General features: G+C 40.1%; 1 protein-coding gene across 1 annotated transcript in view; it reads right to left on the reverse strand.

The window, feature by feature from the left end:
• Positions 1–6,333: 6,333 nt before the first annotated feature.
• The window catches only part of LOC146234285 (contactin-associated protein-like 5), a 44,705-nt gene continuing 34,679 nt past the window's right edge, over positions 6,334–16,359 (reverse strand). The window contains exons 21-27 of the mRNA XM_084688496.1: positions 16,062–16,301; positions 14,491–14,715; positions 14,019–14,152; positions 13,295–13,382; positions 8,553–8,756; positions 7,971–8,045; positions 6,334–7,432 (exon numbers count right to left, since the gene is read on the reverse strand). Coding sequence (XP_084544622.1) covers positions 7,230–7,432; positions 7,971–8,045; positions 8,553–8,756; positions 13,295–13,382; positions 14,019–14,152; positions 14,491–14,715; positions 16,062–16,301 — 1,169 coding nt within the window. The 3' untranslated portion in view covers positions 6,334–7,229. The remainder of the gene's footprint in view (positions 7,433–7,970; positions 8,046–8,552; positions 8,757–13,294; positions 13,383–14,018; positions 14,153–14,490; positions 14,716–16,061; positions 16,302–16,359) is intronic.

The raw sequence follows: 16,359 nt of genomic DNA on the forward strand, positions 1-16,359 counted from the left end.
AGCCCAACGGAGAGTTTTCAGACTCATATTCTAACTAGAATTATGAGTCTGACAACGTCAGGCTAGGAACAATGTTGATATAGTAGAAGAAACTGAGCCAGGTTAGCGACGTCAGGCTGAAGAAACTGCTCAAGTAAAATATTTCCTGTAAAATAAACTCAACCCCTGACACCAAAGGCAAGACTGTTTGTTTGAGAACCATAAGGAGTATCACTGTTTGGTAGGCCAGTTCGAACATTAACCTGGAAAACAAGAGCCCTTTGACTGGCTGTTGAAGTGTTGGTCCAGGTCCTTCTTGGGGAAACAGCACACAGATGACCAGGACAGAGTTCAGCAAAATGTCAAAAGAACAACAGGGCCCATTTAACGCAACAAAAATGTCGTTTTCCATCTTAAAACTGCTACCATAAGTTAAGAATTGTCTTTAATAAGGAGCTTTTGCATCCTCCTTAAAACTCTTCAAAGTAAACTAATTGTTCAGTTTGAGAAATGTTCTTCCAGAGGGGTTAACACCTTGTTGAACTATCTCTAATGGACTGTACCAAATGTCCATTGTTTATGTAAAGGTTTTGTTTCATTTGCATGGACAAAGGCAGGCAGTTGTGGTTGAAATTAGCCTTCCAAAAATTATGCTTTGCGGTATTGAGCAACAAACAACCTGACATTGACTGACAATAACATGTTAATGACACATAATGAAGAATCTCACTATATCACTGTACTATTAAACAGACGTGTATGTTTTTAGCTACAATTTTACAAATAACTTAAAAAGTTAAATTTTAAGAAGTAATATAAAATAGCATTGTTGCAAAAGGAACAACATCTAATTTGAGGTGTAAATGAATAACATGTTCAATGTCTTTATCTTAGAACAATAATTATAAATGTTAATATAGATGGAACAAAGTAATTCCTATACACATACACTGACAACTCATAGGAAATTATTCTAGTTTTTACAGTAAACTAAAATGAACTACTGAAGACACTTTACAGTACATGTTTGACTGAACTCCTGTTGAAAAAAATAATTACACTTTACATCTCCAAATTCCCTCGTAAAACATGACAAACCTCTTTCTGAAGACAGACTGAGAATATCCCAGGCATATTGAACCGCATGCTCCTAACAGAGAGGAAATTGTGAAATAAATGTAATTATTCGGATCAAAGTATTTGTAAAATGATTCATCGAAGCAGACCACAATGAAAATTGTGTAGAGGCAAAAGGGGATGTACATCACAGATTGTGCTATTCCTAGAACAGCAACCCTCATCTGAGCCTCCAGCTGCGGCTGGGAGAAGGAGCTGCTGCTTTCCACTATACTCTTCATGTGTCTGCGCAGGTAGATTACAATGCTGCTCCATGAATACGTCATGGTCACAAAACATGCCAGGAGATATGTACCTTGTATTATCATAAATATTGTGCCAACACCGAAGAACTCATTGATTTCACTTGATTCAAGGGTTGCATTCAAAGTTGTGGAATTGAAAGGCTGTTTCTTAACTCTGAACTCACTTGTAATGTAAATACATTCATTAACGAACACGAAAAGCTTCTCCAGACACATAATGACATACACCACCATCTTGATGTGTCCCTTTATCCAGACAAAACACTTGCCAGTGTTGGGAACAATGTTGATGTAGTAGAAGAAGCTGAGCCAGGTTAGCGACGTCAGGCTGAAGAAACTGCTCAAGTAAAATATTTCCTGTAAAATAAACTCAACCCCTGACACCAAAGGCAAGACTGTTCGTTTGAGAACCATGAGGAGTATCACTGTTTGGTAGGCCAGTTGGAACATCGACCTGGAAAACAAGAGCCCTTTGACTGGCTGTTGAAGTGTTGGTCCAGGTCCTTCTTGGGGAAACAGCACACAGATGACCAGAACAGAGTTCAGTAAAATGTCAAAAGAACAACAGGGCCCATTTAACGCAACAAAAATGTCGTTTTCCATCTTAAAACTTCTACCATAAGTTAAGAATTGTCTTTAATAAGGAGCTTTTGCATCCTCTTAAAACTCTTCAAAGTAAACTAATTGTTCAGTTTGAGAAATGTTCTTCCAGAGGGGTTAAAACCTTGTTGAACTATCTCTAATGGACTGTACCAAATGTCCATTGTTTATGTAAAGGTTTTGTTTCATTTGCATGGACAAAGGCAGGCAGTTGTGGTTGAAATTAGCCTTCCAAAAATTATGCTTTGCGGTATTGAGCAACAAACAACATGACATTGACTGACAATAACATGTTAGAGACACATAATGAAGAATCTCACTATATCACTGTATTATTAAACAGACATGTATGTTTTTAGCTACAATTTTACAAATAATTTAAAAAGTTAAATTTTAAGAAGTAATATAAGATAGCATTGTTGCAAAAGGAACAACATCTAATTTGAGGTGTAAATGAATAACATGTTCAATGTCTTTATCTTAGAACAATAATTATAAATGTTAATATAGATGGAACAAAGTACCTCCTATACACATACACTGACAACTCATAGGAAATTATTCTAGTTTTTACAGTAAACTAAAATGAACTACTGAAGACACTATACAGTACAGGTTTGACTGAACTCCTGTTGAAAAAAATAATTACACTTTCATCTCCAAATTCCATTGTAAAACATGACAAACCTCTTTTTGAAGATAAACTGAGAATATCCCAGGCATATTGAACGCATGTACCAAACAGAGAGGAAATTGTGAAATAAATGTAATTATTCAGATCAAAGTATTTGTAAAATGATTAATCGAAGCAGACCACAATGAAAATTGTTTAGAGGCAAAAGGGATGTACATCACAGATATATAGCTTGTATTAACATAAATATTGTGCCAACACTGTAGAACTAATTGATTTTACTTGATTCAAGGGTTGCATTCAAAGTTGTGTAATTGAAAGGCTGTTCCTTACATCTACATTTACATTATGCATTCAGCAGACGCTTTTATCCAAAGCGACTTCCAAGAGAGCATGTACAAAAGAGCATAGGTCACTGATCATAACAACGAGGTAATCCCAAACACTGCAAGCAGCAAAAACATGAAGCATACATTGTGAAAAACTAAACAAGTGCCAAAGGGAAGACCCATGAGAGCATGCAGTTATACAAGTTACAAATTAAAAAAATATGAATCCCAAAATGTGTAAGACTGTACCTGTGGAAGAAAAATCAACAGTAAAAATCAACAGTTTCTTAACTCCGAACTCACTTGTAAAGTAAATACATTCATAAATGAACATGAAAAGTTTCTCCAGACCCATAATGACATACACCATCATATTGATGTGTCCCTTTATCAAGACAAAACACTTGCAAGTGTTGGGAACAATGTTGATGTAGTAGAAGAAGCTGAGCCAGGTTAGCGACATCAGGCTGAAGAAACTGCTCAAGTAAAATATTTCCTGTAAAAAAAACTCAACCCCTGACACCAAAGGCAAGACTGTTCGTTTGAGAACCTTGAGGAGTATCGCTGTTTGGTAGGCCAGTTGGAACATCCACCTGGGAAACAAAAGTACTTTGATTGGCTGTTGAAGTGTTGGTCTGGGTCCTTCTAGGGGAAACAGCAAACAGATGACCAGGACATAGTTCAGCAACATGTCAAAAGAGAAGAACAGGGCCCATTTAATGCAAAAAAAAAGTTGTTTTCTATCTGAAAACTGCTACCGTATCGTTCAATCACTTCAAGGCAAACTAATTTGTTCTGTGAGCAATGTTTTTCCAATGGGTTAACACCTTGTTGAACTATATCTAATGGACTCTACCAAATGTCCAGTATAAGTTATATTTGCATGAACAATGGCAGGCAGGTGAGGTTGACATGAACCTCAGGATATTGTTTTGGTATTGAGTAAAGAAATATAAGCAGTATAAGTATAGCACAATAAAAACACATTAAGAATATTCTTACTTTATTATGAAATAGACATCTAAACAATATACAATACCTTATCAATGGCAGCTTTGCAAATCATTTAGAAATACATTTGATATATGATAGTACTGTTGTAAACAGAAACAAACGATGATTTAAGGTTCAGTTTCATGTATATGGTTTCAATGTTACTCAGTAATTGTGAATGTTGATGTAAATTGTACAAGCACATTTAAGTTACATTGACAAATTTGAAAGTTAACTTTCAAATTTTATCTGAAACTGTAACTTATCCAATGGATATGGGAGCTAATTATTCAACTATAGCTTGAACCTGGCAGATAAGATCAAGCTTCTCAATACAATAGAGACTCCATCTACAATCTGATGTGTAACACTTTACAATAAGGGTGCATGAATTATCATTCATTAATGCATTAACTAATGCATGAATCATCAGCAGTTAATACATAACTCAGAAAGTACTTAATGATGCACTGATCATGAACACATCATTTGGTAATAGGGAGTCACATATGATTTACTATTAATTAAATCTGGAATCATGTATCAATTCCTATTGACATTAACACATTAACTGATAGGTGAGTTAACTACTTTAGTTAATCGTGCAAACTATGACTGTTAGTTAACTGTGTGAACCAAAACCCTGAGTTAACAGGGTAATTCATGTGTTAATTACTACAATGGCGGTATCCATGGATTGAGACGGTAATTAATCATTTGTTAATAGTAATGTGACTCCTCAAGTAAAGTCACAACATGAGTTACATTCACTAATCATTAACTAATTATTCACTCAACAAATACTTACTGTTTTTTCAGAGAGACAACTTTTAAATAAACTATATTATGAGTTGGAATCCTGCATTACAGTCAAAATAACTTTTTGACGAATGGATGACTACCATGCCGTTTGTAAAACGTTTAATTTCATTCGAACAACACATGCAAGGCCACCTTTCTAAGAAGAAGTCCACTCGAAGTATCGATCAGATCTTCCAAATGCCTGGCTGCAACAGATCCTGGATTCTGGACCGAATCATGACGGTGAACTCCTATGTTAACTTTCCACCAGTGTCGATTTCTTTAAGACTGAAAAGGAAGCTCAGCTTCCCCAAAAAATATCAAAAAAAGGTATGGTAAAATATTTACTATAGTGTTAAAATTTTAAATGTGTTAGAACACGTTCACCTCGAAGACGAATTACTTCAGAATCAGCTGCGTATAGTAGCAGGTCGACTAACTAATTTCCTTCTCATACATTCCCGTAGCGTCACAGTGCATTTCCCTGTTGAAGCCCAGCTTCAATGGACATCATGAAGCTTCTCTGAAGAGATTTTTCAGTGTTTCAAAACTATACACTCATTGGATAAAATGCTGCGATTATGTCCCGCCATGGACGCTCAGCGTCTCTGGAGGTGAATAGAGGAGTGGGCTGGCCTGGACGCTGGGCTTCTGCGTGATGATTGGAGGGTGTGTCGAAAGACTGCATCTCCTTTTGATTGACAGCTATTTTGTACTATAAAAAGTCGCCGAACCTACGAATTCAGTCCCATCGCGGATTTTTAAACTGTAGTAGAGACAAACTGCTGCAACCTATTTTTGTTTTTTTGCTTGGCGAAATTGCTAGCCACATTCATTTTAGTATATACTGTTTTTGATCATTTCGATAATCACCTCAGCGTCTCTAAATAGATAGGTTCGACCCTGTCAGCTGGCTGACTAGCTAGCTAGTCTAGGTTTAGCTTGTCTGGTCTAGCTAGTCTGGGTAAAAAAGCATTGTTAAGTTTGTACTATGAGTGAGGTCAGTCAGCTCCACGTAGTTTGCCTTTACCATTCAAATGCTTCATTATTCTCTGTTAGCTTTCACCCTTTTCAAGTTGATGTATAATGCTGAGCTTAGGGGATAGTGGAAAGTCAACATTCGAAGATAGAAGTTCACCGTCATGAATCGGTCCAGAATCCAGGATCTGTTGCAGCCAGACAATTTCTACGGAAGATCTGGTCGATATTTCGAGTGGACTTCTTCTTAGAAAGGTGGCCTTGCATGTGTTGTTCGAATGAAATAAAACGTTTTGCAAACGGCATGGTAGTGATCCATTCGTCAAAAAGTTATTTTGACTGTAATGCAGGATTCCAACTCATAATAGAGTTTATTTAAAAGTTGTCTCTCTGAAAAAACTGTAAGTATTTGTTGAGTGAATAATTAGTTAATGATTAGTGAATGTAACTCATGTTGTGACTTTACTTGAGGAGGCACATTACTATTAACAAATGATTAATTACCGTCTCAATCCATGGATACCGCCATTGTAGTAATTAACACATGCATTACCCTGTTAACTCAGGGTTTTGGTTCACACAGTTAACTAACAGTCATGGTTTGCACGATTAACTAAAGTAGTTAACTCACCTATCAGTTAATGTGTTAATGTCAAAAGGGATTGATACATGATTCCAGATTTAATTAATAGTAAATCATATGTGACTCCCTATTACCAAATTATGTGTTCATGATCAGTGAATCATTAAGTACTTTCTGAGTTATGTATTAACTGATGATGATTCATGCATTAGTTAATGCATTAATGAATGATAATTCATGCACCCTTATTGTAAAGTGTTACCATCTGATGTTACAGGCTACAAAAAAGTTAAACCACACTGAACCTGATCCATGTAAGTGGAATATGGAATTTGCATTAATCCACCCCAAAAAGAAAACAATAAACATAAAGAGGAAAAAGCAATATAAAGAGGCACTCTTTAACAGTAGGCAATATTGGTCCCGTCTCCCATTTTGCCATTCCCCCACAGCCAGTCACTTCTAGAGTACTCAGTAGGCAGGAGCTGTTGGCATATGTTACAGGTCTGACCTACTTGTACACTTCTTGAAGGTGTCGTCTAGTATACTGCTGCTGAAATGTTAGTTGAAGAATTTCCAGGTAAGCGTTTGTTACAGGAACAATCCTGTCATCAGAGGATTTGATACATTCAGTGGTGTGGCATTCCATGCCCTCTGTCTCACTACTTCATTGCGTCTTCCTCTTCCAGAAGTCAGAGTACCAAAATAGTTCATACTCAGTGACCAACATTTACAGTACATCAACCATATTATTCAGTCACTAATGTTCAGCTAGTGTGACGTGTCCTACCTACAAGGCCAGAGCAGAGGATTACCTCCCTCTAGTCTCCCCCATCCAGGACCAGAGTGCTGGGCTGAGGCACCAGCCCTTCCAGGAGCTACTCCTCCACCGCTCAACACAAACACAGAATAGAGCTTTGTCTACTGCTGAACCAACTGGTCTCTGCGTGTCAGATGTAGTACTCCTTAATGTTGTCCCTGACTGGGTTGTGGAGGTGCAGCTCGGTCCGGTAGGCCGTCTCCAGGCTGTGCCGCTGCTGCTCCTTCTCCTTGATGCTGCTGGTGCTCCTCTGGGCCTGGCGCTGCTGGTACAGGAAACGACTCATCACCACCACCACACACAGAGTGATGAAGACCACTGCAGTCACCACACCTGAGGAGGAAGGAAGGGCCAGGGGCGGCCATCTTAGTTGATAACAAGGCATTCAAACACATTTCTATTATCTATTTTAAATTACCGTAGATATCTCTACCTCATCGCCTTCAACGCAGTTGCGCAGTTGCAGTATGCAAGGTTTGATTAGCAAAAATATTTTGTTAAACCTAACTTCCTTGGCAAATGTCTCGCACTCTAAGAATTGTATTTAGGAAAGTAATTTGGTATATTCTTTTATTCCAAACCAGTCAGTCCATTATCTTCACAGCACACAATCATATCTGACGGAAAGTCAATTTACAAGACCTTTTGCTTTACGAAGCAAATACCATGCCTTCTGGGTAATTACTTTAGAAGTTTCTTTCTCTCTCTGGAACTGCCAAAATTGTGGCATGTTATCCTGTCTTGACAGACACACATTATTCCAAGAAAATGTCTGAGGGGAGAACGAGAGGCACAGATAGCTGGGGCTCATTTCACAGCAGACTGACTTTGGCAATTGAGCACTTTAACAACTCTGAATTGGAAAACTCACCTCCAATTACAGCCACGTTGCTTTGTGAAGCGTTCCTTAATGGCTCCTTGCCTCTGTCAACGGTCTCGGAATGATCTGGAGGGGGATAGGGAAGAGAGGGATGAAATCAGGAGAAATGGATTAGATCATCGATCGCTCAATTTTTTGCGATCGGGGAACAGAAGTTAGGTTGGATTACACAAAAACACAGTATTCAACCAGGAATGTTCTCTAAATATGCTGCTGATGTCTCACTAAAGACAAGCAAAGTAGATGTAAAGATAATAAACTATAATTAATTTTGAATGACACATTTAGAACACAAATTTAGAAGTCAAAAGGAAGCACGACTGGTGAGCGCTTATTTTGATAAATTCACCCTTCCAACACAACCAGTCCCCCCAAAATAGGCTTGTGCATTTTAATGTGTTTGTATGGCCTGTGTGATTTACCAGTCTGCTTAGCCAGCCTGCAATTGTTGAGCTCTGATGAGACACTCATCCCATCAACTACTGCAGAAACTCCATGTTTCTTTGACCTCAACACCTCCTGTAGAGCAGCATAGTCATTCTCTATCGGACCTCTACACAGTCCAGTGCTTACCTGATTGAGAGTGTAGGATTGTCGAGTCAGCCAATGCCCCGCAATTAGATTCCACCAGCTGACCCCGCACGCTGACCAATGAGCTGCCTCGGTTCAGCAGGGCAGCCTTCAGAGGAGCCACGTGATTGAACTGGACCGACGACAGGCAGCCAATGAAACCTTTTAAACCTGCCTCCATCACTTCCTTGTCTACAAAGTCCATCCCTGAAAAGAAATACATTGCTCATTCATTGTTTCACATAGAGTTTGCATAGGCTTAGTCTGTCTATGCAATACTGCTTCATATGGCTATGTGCAATATGTCATTGTCAATGCTATAGCCATGTCCAACTGAGTGGACCACTTGTGACTAAATTAATATTGTTCCAATTGATTATTTTCAATAACACAATTATTTTTTAAATGTATGCACATGAAATTAGAGATTAACTATACATTTATTAAAATTGTCATTGTCACATGCTCAAATTAATCATGATGACTAGCACAGTGCATGAAGCTGGATTGTTAAGACTGGCTACTCTGAACACTTGAATATCATTAATCAGGGATAGGAAGCGAAAATGTAATTAGGCTATTTTAGGATTAGGCCACAGTTGGATTTACATCAGAACTTGAAATGGATAGTTTGAATATGGCTTTTTCTTACTATAGCACAGGGAAGTGAAGTCTGATTCAACCAGACCCCCACCCCTCGCCCCTCGGCTTGAAGCAACGGCCCCGGTGGATGTAGGTGGTATTGCATTTACGGTTAGGTTCCCGACTCTTCCGCTCATTTTTATTCTATTAACTCCAGTCAACATTTACAAAACTATCTCCCCCAATAATTTTTGTTTGATTCTCGAACCTGGCTCATACTACTAGCTTTTTCATAGAATAATTTTTCCTGATTTTCCTGAAGTTTGAAACCAATCCGAAATGGGTAAACTAGCACCCATGTATTTGCCTACGTCAATAAAAGTTGACCTGCAAATGTGCTTGCGGATACTAACAGGGCACAAGCACAAAAGTTCACTTTGATTGCAGATTTACATTGAGCTGAATGAGCCATAGACTTATATTGAATTACATTATGTATTTATTTAGCAGACGCTTCTATCCAAAGCGACTTCCAAGAGAGAGCTTTACAAAGTGCATAGGTCACTGATGATAACAACAAGATAGCCCCAAAGCATTGCGGGTAGCCAAAACAAGAAGCACACATTGTGACAACCAAAAAATAAGTGCCAAAGGGAAAAACCATAAGAGCATGTAGTTAAGCAAGTTACAATTAAACAACATGAATCTCTAAGTGCACGTGTACCTGTAGAAAAAGCAGCAACTGTAAAAATTGTGATCCTTGAGGAAACTAGCATTGGGTTCAGCAAACCATTCCTAAGTACTGTTGTACTCCCGGAACAAGTGCGTCTTGAGCCTTCTCTTGAAGGTGGAGAGACAGTCTGTGTCTCTGGTTGAGGTGGTGAGTTGATTCCGCCACTGGGGGGCCAGGCAGGATAAGAGCTTGTGTTGGGACCGGGCGGTCTTGAGCGGTGGGACCACCAGGCGGTTGTCTGAAGAAGACCGTAGGTGGCGGGTGGGGGTGTAAGGCTGCAGGAGAGACTTGATGTAGTCGGGTGCAGTCCTGTTCACTGCTCGGAAGGTCAGTACCAGGGTCTTGAATCTGAAGCGGGCCGTGATGGGTAGCCAGTGGAGGGAAATGAGGTTGAGTAACGTGGGAGCGTCTGGGTAGATTGTAGACCAGGCGTGCCGCTGCATTCTGAATCCTCTCAAGAGGGCGGGTTGCGCATGCTGGGAGACCGGCGAGCAGCGAGTTGCAGTAGTCCAACTTGGAGAGGACAAGTGCTTGGACAAGCAGCTGGGTGGAGTGATCAGTATCTCCTGATCTTCCGGATGTTGCATAGGGTGAATCTACACGACCGGGAGACCGCAGCAATGTGGGCCGTGGGGGAGAGCTCATCATCCATGGTAACCCCAAGGTTCCTGGCAGAGGATGAAGGGGTCACCGTCGCAGATCCCAGGGTCATTGAATGAGCACAAGGAGAAATGGCTTGAGTTGCCTGCCTTGTTGAAGCAAGTTTAGCAAATGGTTGTCACACATACATGAAATGTTGTTAAAGTTTATAGGCAAAAAAAAAAGGTAATGGCAAATATATTATGTTACGCGCAAGCATAGATTGTTGACGTGTCCATCTGGAGCAAAGACGAAGATTAATAATTTAACTGTTAACCACAATAGGAAATGATATATATTTAAATAATATTAGTCTTGCCTTCAGAAGCTTTTGTTAAACACACCCATTATTCTTTTTGGATCATGTCATCAAGCCAGACTGCTTTTGTGGGACAATGAAGGTCCTCAGTGACTATGTTTCACCCCCACTTACATCTGATGGAAACGTCTTGTAGCCTACATGGTTCTGTGAATATGCCCCTTTCAAAGGCAAATGTTCAATAAAGTATATCTTAGACACAGTTCTCAAGCTTTTATTTATTACATTATTACCAAGTCTTGTTAGATCACGTTATATCCATTAATAGGCGTTTGTTTTTGTAGGATATAAAACACAGGCCACATTTCTACACTGATAATACATTTAAGGCAGTGTGAATTTCGTGGCATTTCGTTTGAATATAAATTTGACAGTAAGCTATGGTAAGTCTGCATTAAGGAAGATTTCGGTTACCAAAATAACTATTAAGCTCTCTTTGCCTGGCGAGAACAACGATGGAGCTGTTCATGTTAACAGTTTATTTCATCCGATACAATGCGTTGGAAATCATACTCATATCACGAAGAAAAAAAGCAACATATGTGATGAGTTCCATCTACAATAGTCCTATATTTAGCCCTATAGCCTATTTCTAAAAAACAAGTGAAAGGAATACTATACAGTAAGTAAGACTTTATTTATATAGCACATTTCATTAAAAAAATATTATAATAATAATACATTATTCCGTTAAGTTTGCATCATGTCTCTGATTCTTATCAGACTTGTACCCCATTCTGCCCATATATTTTGCCATTGCATTGCCTTAACTCACACGCTCGTAACCATATAAATCTATGCTCGCAACTGGTTGTTGCAAAGTATTACGTGTACAGCTAGTTGCAAGCGTGCAGGAGGTCTCGGACCTTGGGGGAAAAAAGAGCCATTAGGTGCGTTCGACTTCTTGCAGCGCCGGTGTCGCCTGCAGCCGCCTGCAGCCCGGTTGACTTGAAGCAGCCAATGGCATTCTCAGCTTCAAGGCAGCCGACAGCAGCCGACTGTCGCCGGCGCTGCATGAAGTCGAACGCACCTATTAACTATGGATTAAACCAGGAACTTTGGTCAATCTGTTTTAGCTCCGACTAGCATTAGTTCTGATTAGCATGTGCTCTGATTTGCATTAGCTATATCTAAATTAGGAGGAACTACTTGACATGGAAGTAACTACAATAGTTTTTGTTAGAAACTGTTTACCCATGCTACACCGTCGTCCTACTTTAAAAGTTGTATTGTAAAATAAGCTTATACTTCAAACCCCTGAAAAATACTTTTAACTCAAAAACAAGAATCTAATAAGACCATGGGGGTCCATATTTTCTTGTACTGTTTTCATACAAATCCTATTTTAACTCATTGGTTTGAAATCTATAATTACCATCATTTTCCCCGTGGGGGGTAATTTAGGGGAAGTAGTTTACTCCAAAAAGTTCCACGATCATCGCCACCATGTTTATCAATGGTCTTTGTTTGCGGTACTGCGGCTTTCATTCTGACTTAATAGATCCCTTGGAGACTTAACCCAGTCAAGAAGGTAAATGTATTTTCCTTTGATCGTTAAGCATGCCTGTGCTTTAATGAAACAAGTATAGGCCTACAGTATGTGGCAACGAAATAGAAGAGGCATCCCCTAGGGAACTGATGACTTTGTCCCATTTAAAAAGTCTTGATTAGGCACGTTACGTCGACTGGGTTTGGTGCTCCGTGAAAGCGCTTGATTCAGTCATCCATTATCATCAGTTTGATGAGAACTGCTTAGAGATTGAAATAATATATCAACTGTCACAACTGAGTTGAGAAACAACTTATTTGACATGTGTGGTTTACTGGCTAGGATAAATTGTTTGTTAAATTATATTTTCAGTGACCAATACCCAACGTATTTGACTTTTCAAATACTATCAACAAACTGTTTTCATTTTTCATTTATTCATCACCACACAACAGGGAATTTGCAGTACCTTAATGCTAGGCCTGAAAACAATAGTTTTGAAATGCAAATTATGTTGTCAATTAGCATAGATTTTCTTGTTCCCTGAGCTATTGTGAATCTCTCTGTTCAACAAATTAGGCTTGATTTACTTAAGAGTTCCATTTAGTTCCTGATTAATGAGCAACATGATAAGCTGGAGTGTTTTACTCCACAGAAGTGTGGTGCATGCGTTTTCTTGTGAGATAGTCAAGATAGTGAGAGAGAAACAGTATCCCTATTGTTTCTCTATCCCCATGGGTGGGGGAAATTAAATGTATTAGACCAAATGCAAATTATTATTATTTTTTGATCAATTGTATCTGTTTCCTGTCTGTTTATGAGCAAATAATGATGGCTTGCTTTTCTGCACTGTCTACAAGTCTCACAACCCTGTCCTGCTCAGGCATACCATGAAGCATGAAAACCTTGATGGTAACCGTGCAACATTTCATCATTTCAAAGTACATCAACCCAAAATGTCCTCATTCTTCAGAATGCCTAACCTGTGACTTTTCCCAAAGTCAGCGATTTGATTGAGATTAACTCGGCGTCCGACGACAAGCTGAGCCGCAGGTTCATGTCCTTGTCAATCTGGATGAATGAGACAACAACAAAGCCCTTGGTAAGGAAGTGTGAAGAGCTCCAGGAAACGAGCTCAGCCGCACTCCAACCTGCCCAACAGGAAGTTTTTTTATGTCAAACTTTTTTTTATGTCAAACTGCTTCCCAGGCACATAAATAAAGTGTAGACATATAGTACATACAGTGGCCACAGCTTGTGGTCAGTCTATCTGGTTTGTAGCAAAGTGTTGCTCACATTCAATCAAATTGTTATCAGATTCAATAATAGCGGCACCAAGTCTCATATGACAAATTAATTACTCTTGTCCTTGACATTACTTCTGTATTGTTAAACCTATCAACATCCTAATTTATGATTCCTAACCTGTAACTTCAGAGAAAACATAGTAGCCTTTGTGAATCTATGATTCCTACTCTATGGTGAGTGGCAAAGTCATGCAAAGCATTTGATGCATTTATAAAACAGTTTAATCTGCAGTCAAACACTACTGAACTATACCCATCCCATGAAGGGATGGTGTTGGTACCTTCTAATCCACCTATAAACTTCTAAAGTAAACACATTTGTGTTCTGTGGCCTGTGTGTGCCTGTGAGGATGTTTGTACAGTGAGTGATGAGGTGATGGTCTAGTGTGTCCTGACCCACCTGTACGTAGACGTCCCTGCCCTCGCGGTGGATCCTGATGCGATGAAGCAGTCCGTCTGCCAGGCTGGAGGCTCTGGGGCTGAACACATCTGGCTTCCTGGCGGCATGGAGGTGGTACCAGATCTGAAGGCTCCCTGGACGACAGAGGACCGGAATATGTTTTGGGTCCAAAGAGAAAAGTGGATAGCGATCCAACATTAAATTCACTGAATGTTCATGGTCAGCTATGCTTAAATGTAATGTGGTTATAGTAATAATGTATTGCCATTACTGTGAAAGTAAGCAGAGAGGCATTTAGGAAAAGTCTTATTTGTACCATCTATCCCTGTGGCAATGAACCCCAGTACTGTTTCTAGATGTGATAGCTGGAGTGGCAACAAAAATAATCCAACTTAATTTAATTAATAAAGCTAATATGATGTTCCCGTAGAATAAATGCATCCTAAATCCTACGGTAATGAGCAGAGGGTACCGTTGCGTGCCAGGATGACAGCGATGTATTGCTGGCTGAAGGTGCTGACAGCGAGCAGCATGGCGGGGCTCTGGGAGGTCAGGAAGCTGAAACCCATGTTCTCTCTGGCCCTGCTCATCTCTCTGTACACACTGGAGGCCTGGGAGCTCCTGTTCTGCATCACCCAGAAAGGCTCCTGAAAGGTGTAGGTCACCGAGGACTCCTGGTCAAAGGACACAGACACCTCTGGAGGGAGAGAGAGAGGAGGATGGGGAGAGAGAGGAAAGATAGACAGAGGAAAGAGGGACAGTGATAGAGTGATACAGTGGTGGGAGAAAAAAGAGAGAGAGAGAGAGAGTGGAAGGAAAGAGAGAGGGAGAGAGAGATAAAAGCAGGGTGGGGCATCGTTAGCAGATGACCTGCAGGTGTAACGCCACTTCTAAGGCACATTGATTGTCATCTCAACTACAGTATTTTGAAACTCACTGACATTTACTCTGCGAGGCCTTGATCCTGAACATTCATGAGAATATCAGGTTCGAGTCATAGATCTAACATGTAACCCAGAACCAGTATGGGAAATTTGATAAAGAATGTGATGACCTGACACAAGTTTTACAAAGTATTACTGTATTGCGTGGCATGCCTGAATGTTAAATTCTGAAAACCTGAGAGTTCAAAGAGTTGTGTTCTTCCATCAAGATACATTTTACATTATTCCAGGTTCTGTGACAGGATCAGATCAAAGTAGAGCTCTATTCTGTGGCAGACCAATAGGGTTTCAGCAGGATCCTGGAGGGCAGGATGAGTGTGGGAGTCAGAGAAGGACCCTCCCAGACAGACTGGAGACAGCAGAGCAGCCAGGATCTGTCATTCTCTTCTCCTCTCCTGCTTTGATCACTTCCTCACTTGCTGTTTGCCCAATCTGCTCTTTGAACACCACTGATCTTAACACCTTCCCTTCAACAGACGGAGGACGGCTGGTTTGAAGCTGCCTAACTAACCTCTCTGGTTGGGTTCAGCATTCCAGCTCGTTATGTCTGGATCAGAGCCAAATAACAATGCTGAGAAATGTGTTGTCATATCTGGCTCCAGAAAAGTCTTGCATGTAACATATTATGTAAATCAACGTAACACAATTGCTGTGGAGTCTTCGTATTGGCAGATATTTACAGGTTCTGTAGTTGTCACAAGGTTAGCACTTTTTCAACATTAAGCTGAAGTTGAGGTTGTTAAATATGCTAAATGAAACAGAACTGTTGTGAAAACACCCCTGTTGCACTTTGATGAAATGGGTAAATGTGCAGCAGAGATGACTGAATACCCTCCAAAAGGTAAACCCAGATCATCTCTGTAATAATAAGAAAAAAATAAGTAAAGTAATAACAGAAAGTGAGCTGAATCAGGTGCTCTTGTACAGATATTCCTTAGGTCACAGCACATGTGGATACAGTTGCTAGGATACAGACCCACCCTCTGTATACATGGTCTGATATGAATGTGTATGATAAATTATTAACGGCTAATAGTTTCTGGTTTCCTGAGTGAACAAATTGTGTACACTGTTTTCACCATCCTCCATCTTTACCCACCTTCCTTGCAAGATGGTCCACCGTAGGCGGACTGGGAGCAGTCACAGACGTGGCCGCTGTTCTTCTCCAGACACCTCCCTCTGTTGTAGCACAGGCTGCTGGAACCGCTGCAGTAGCCAGGGCAACCGGAGCTCACCCCTGGGGTCATCTTAGCCCGCTCCTCCAGGTTAAAGGTCACGCCGTTGATGGTCAGGGTTCTGATGCAGCCCAGGAAGCCTCTCTGTCTGGATGCCGTTCCTCCTGAAGGACAGAGAACATGGTTGTTTATTAATGGCCTAGTGATTCTATAGGCCAGTTA

This window comes from Hypomesus nipponensis, chromosome 23 (genome assembly GCF_054491055.1).
Source record: "Hypomesus nipponensis isolate SF chromosome 23, ASM5449105v1, whole genome shotgun sequence".
Lineage (NCBI taxonomy): Eukaryota > Metazoa > Chordata > Actinopteri > Osmeriformes > Osmeridae > Hypomesus > Hypomesus nipponensis.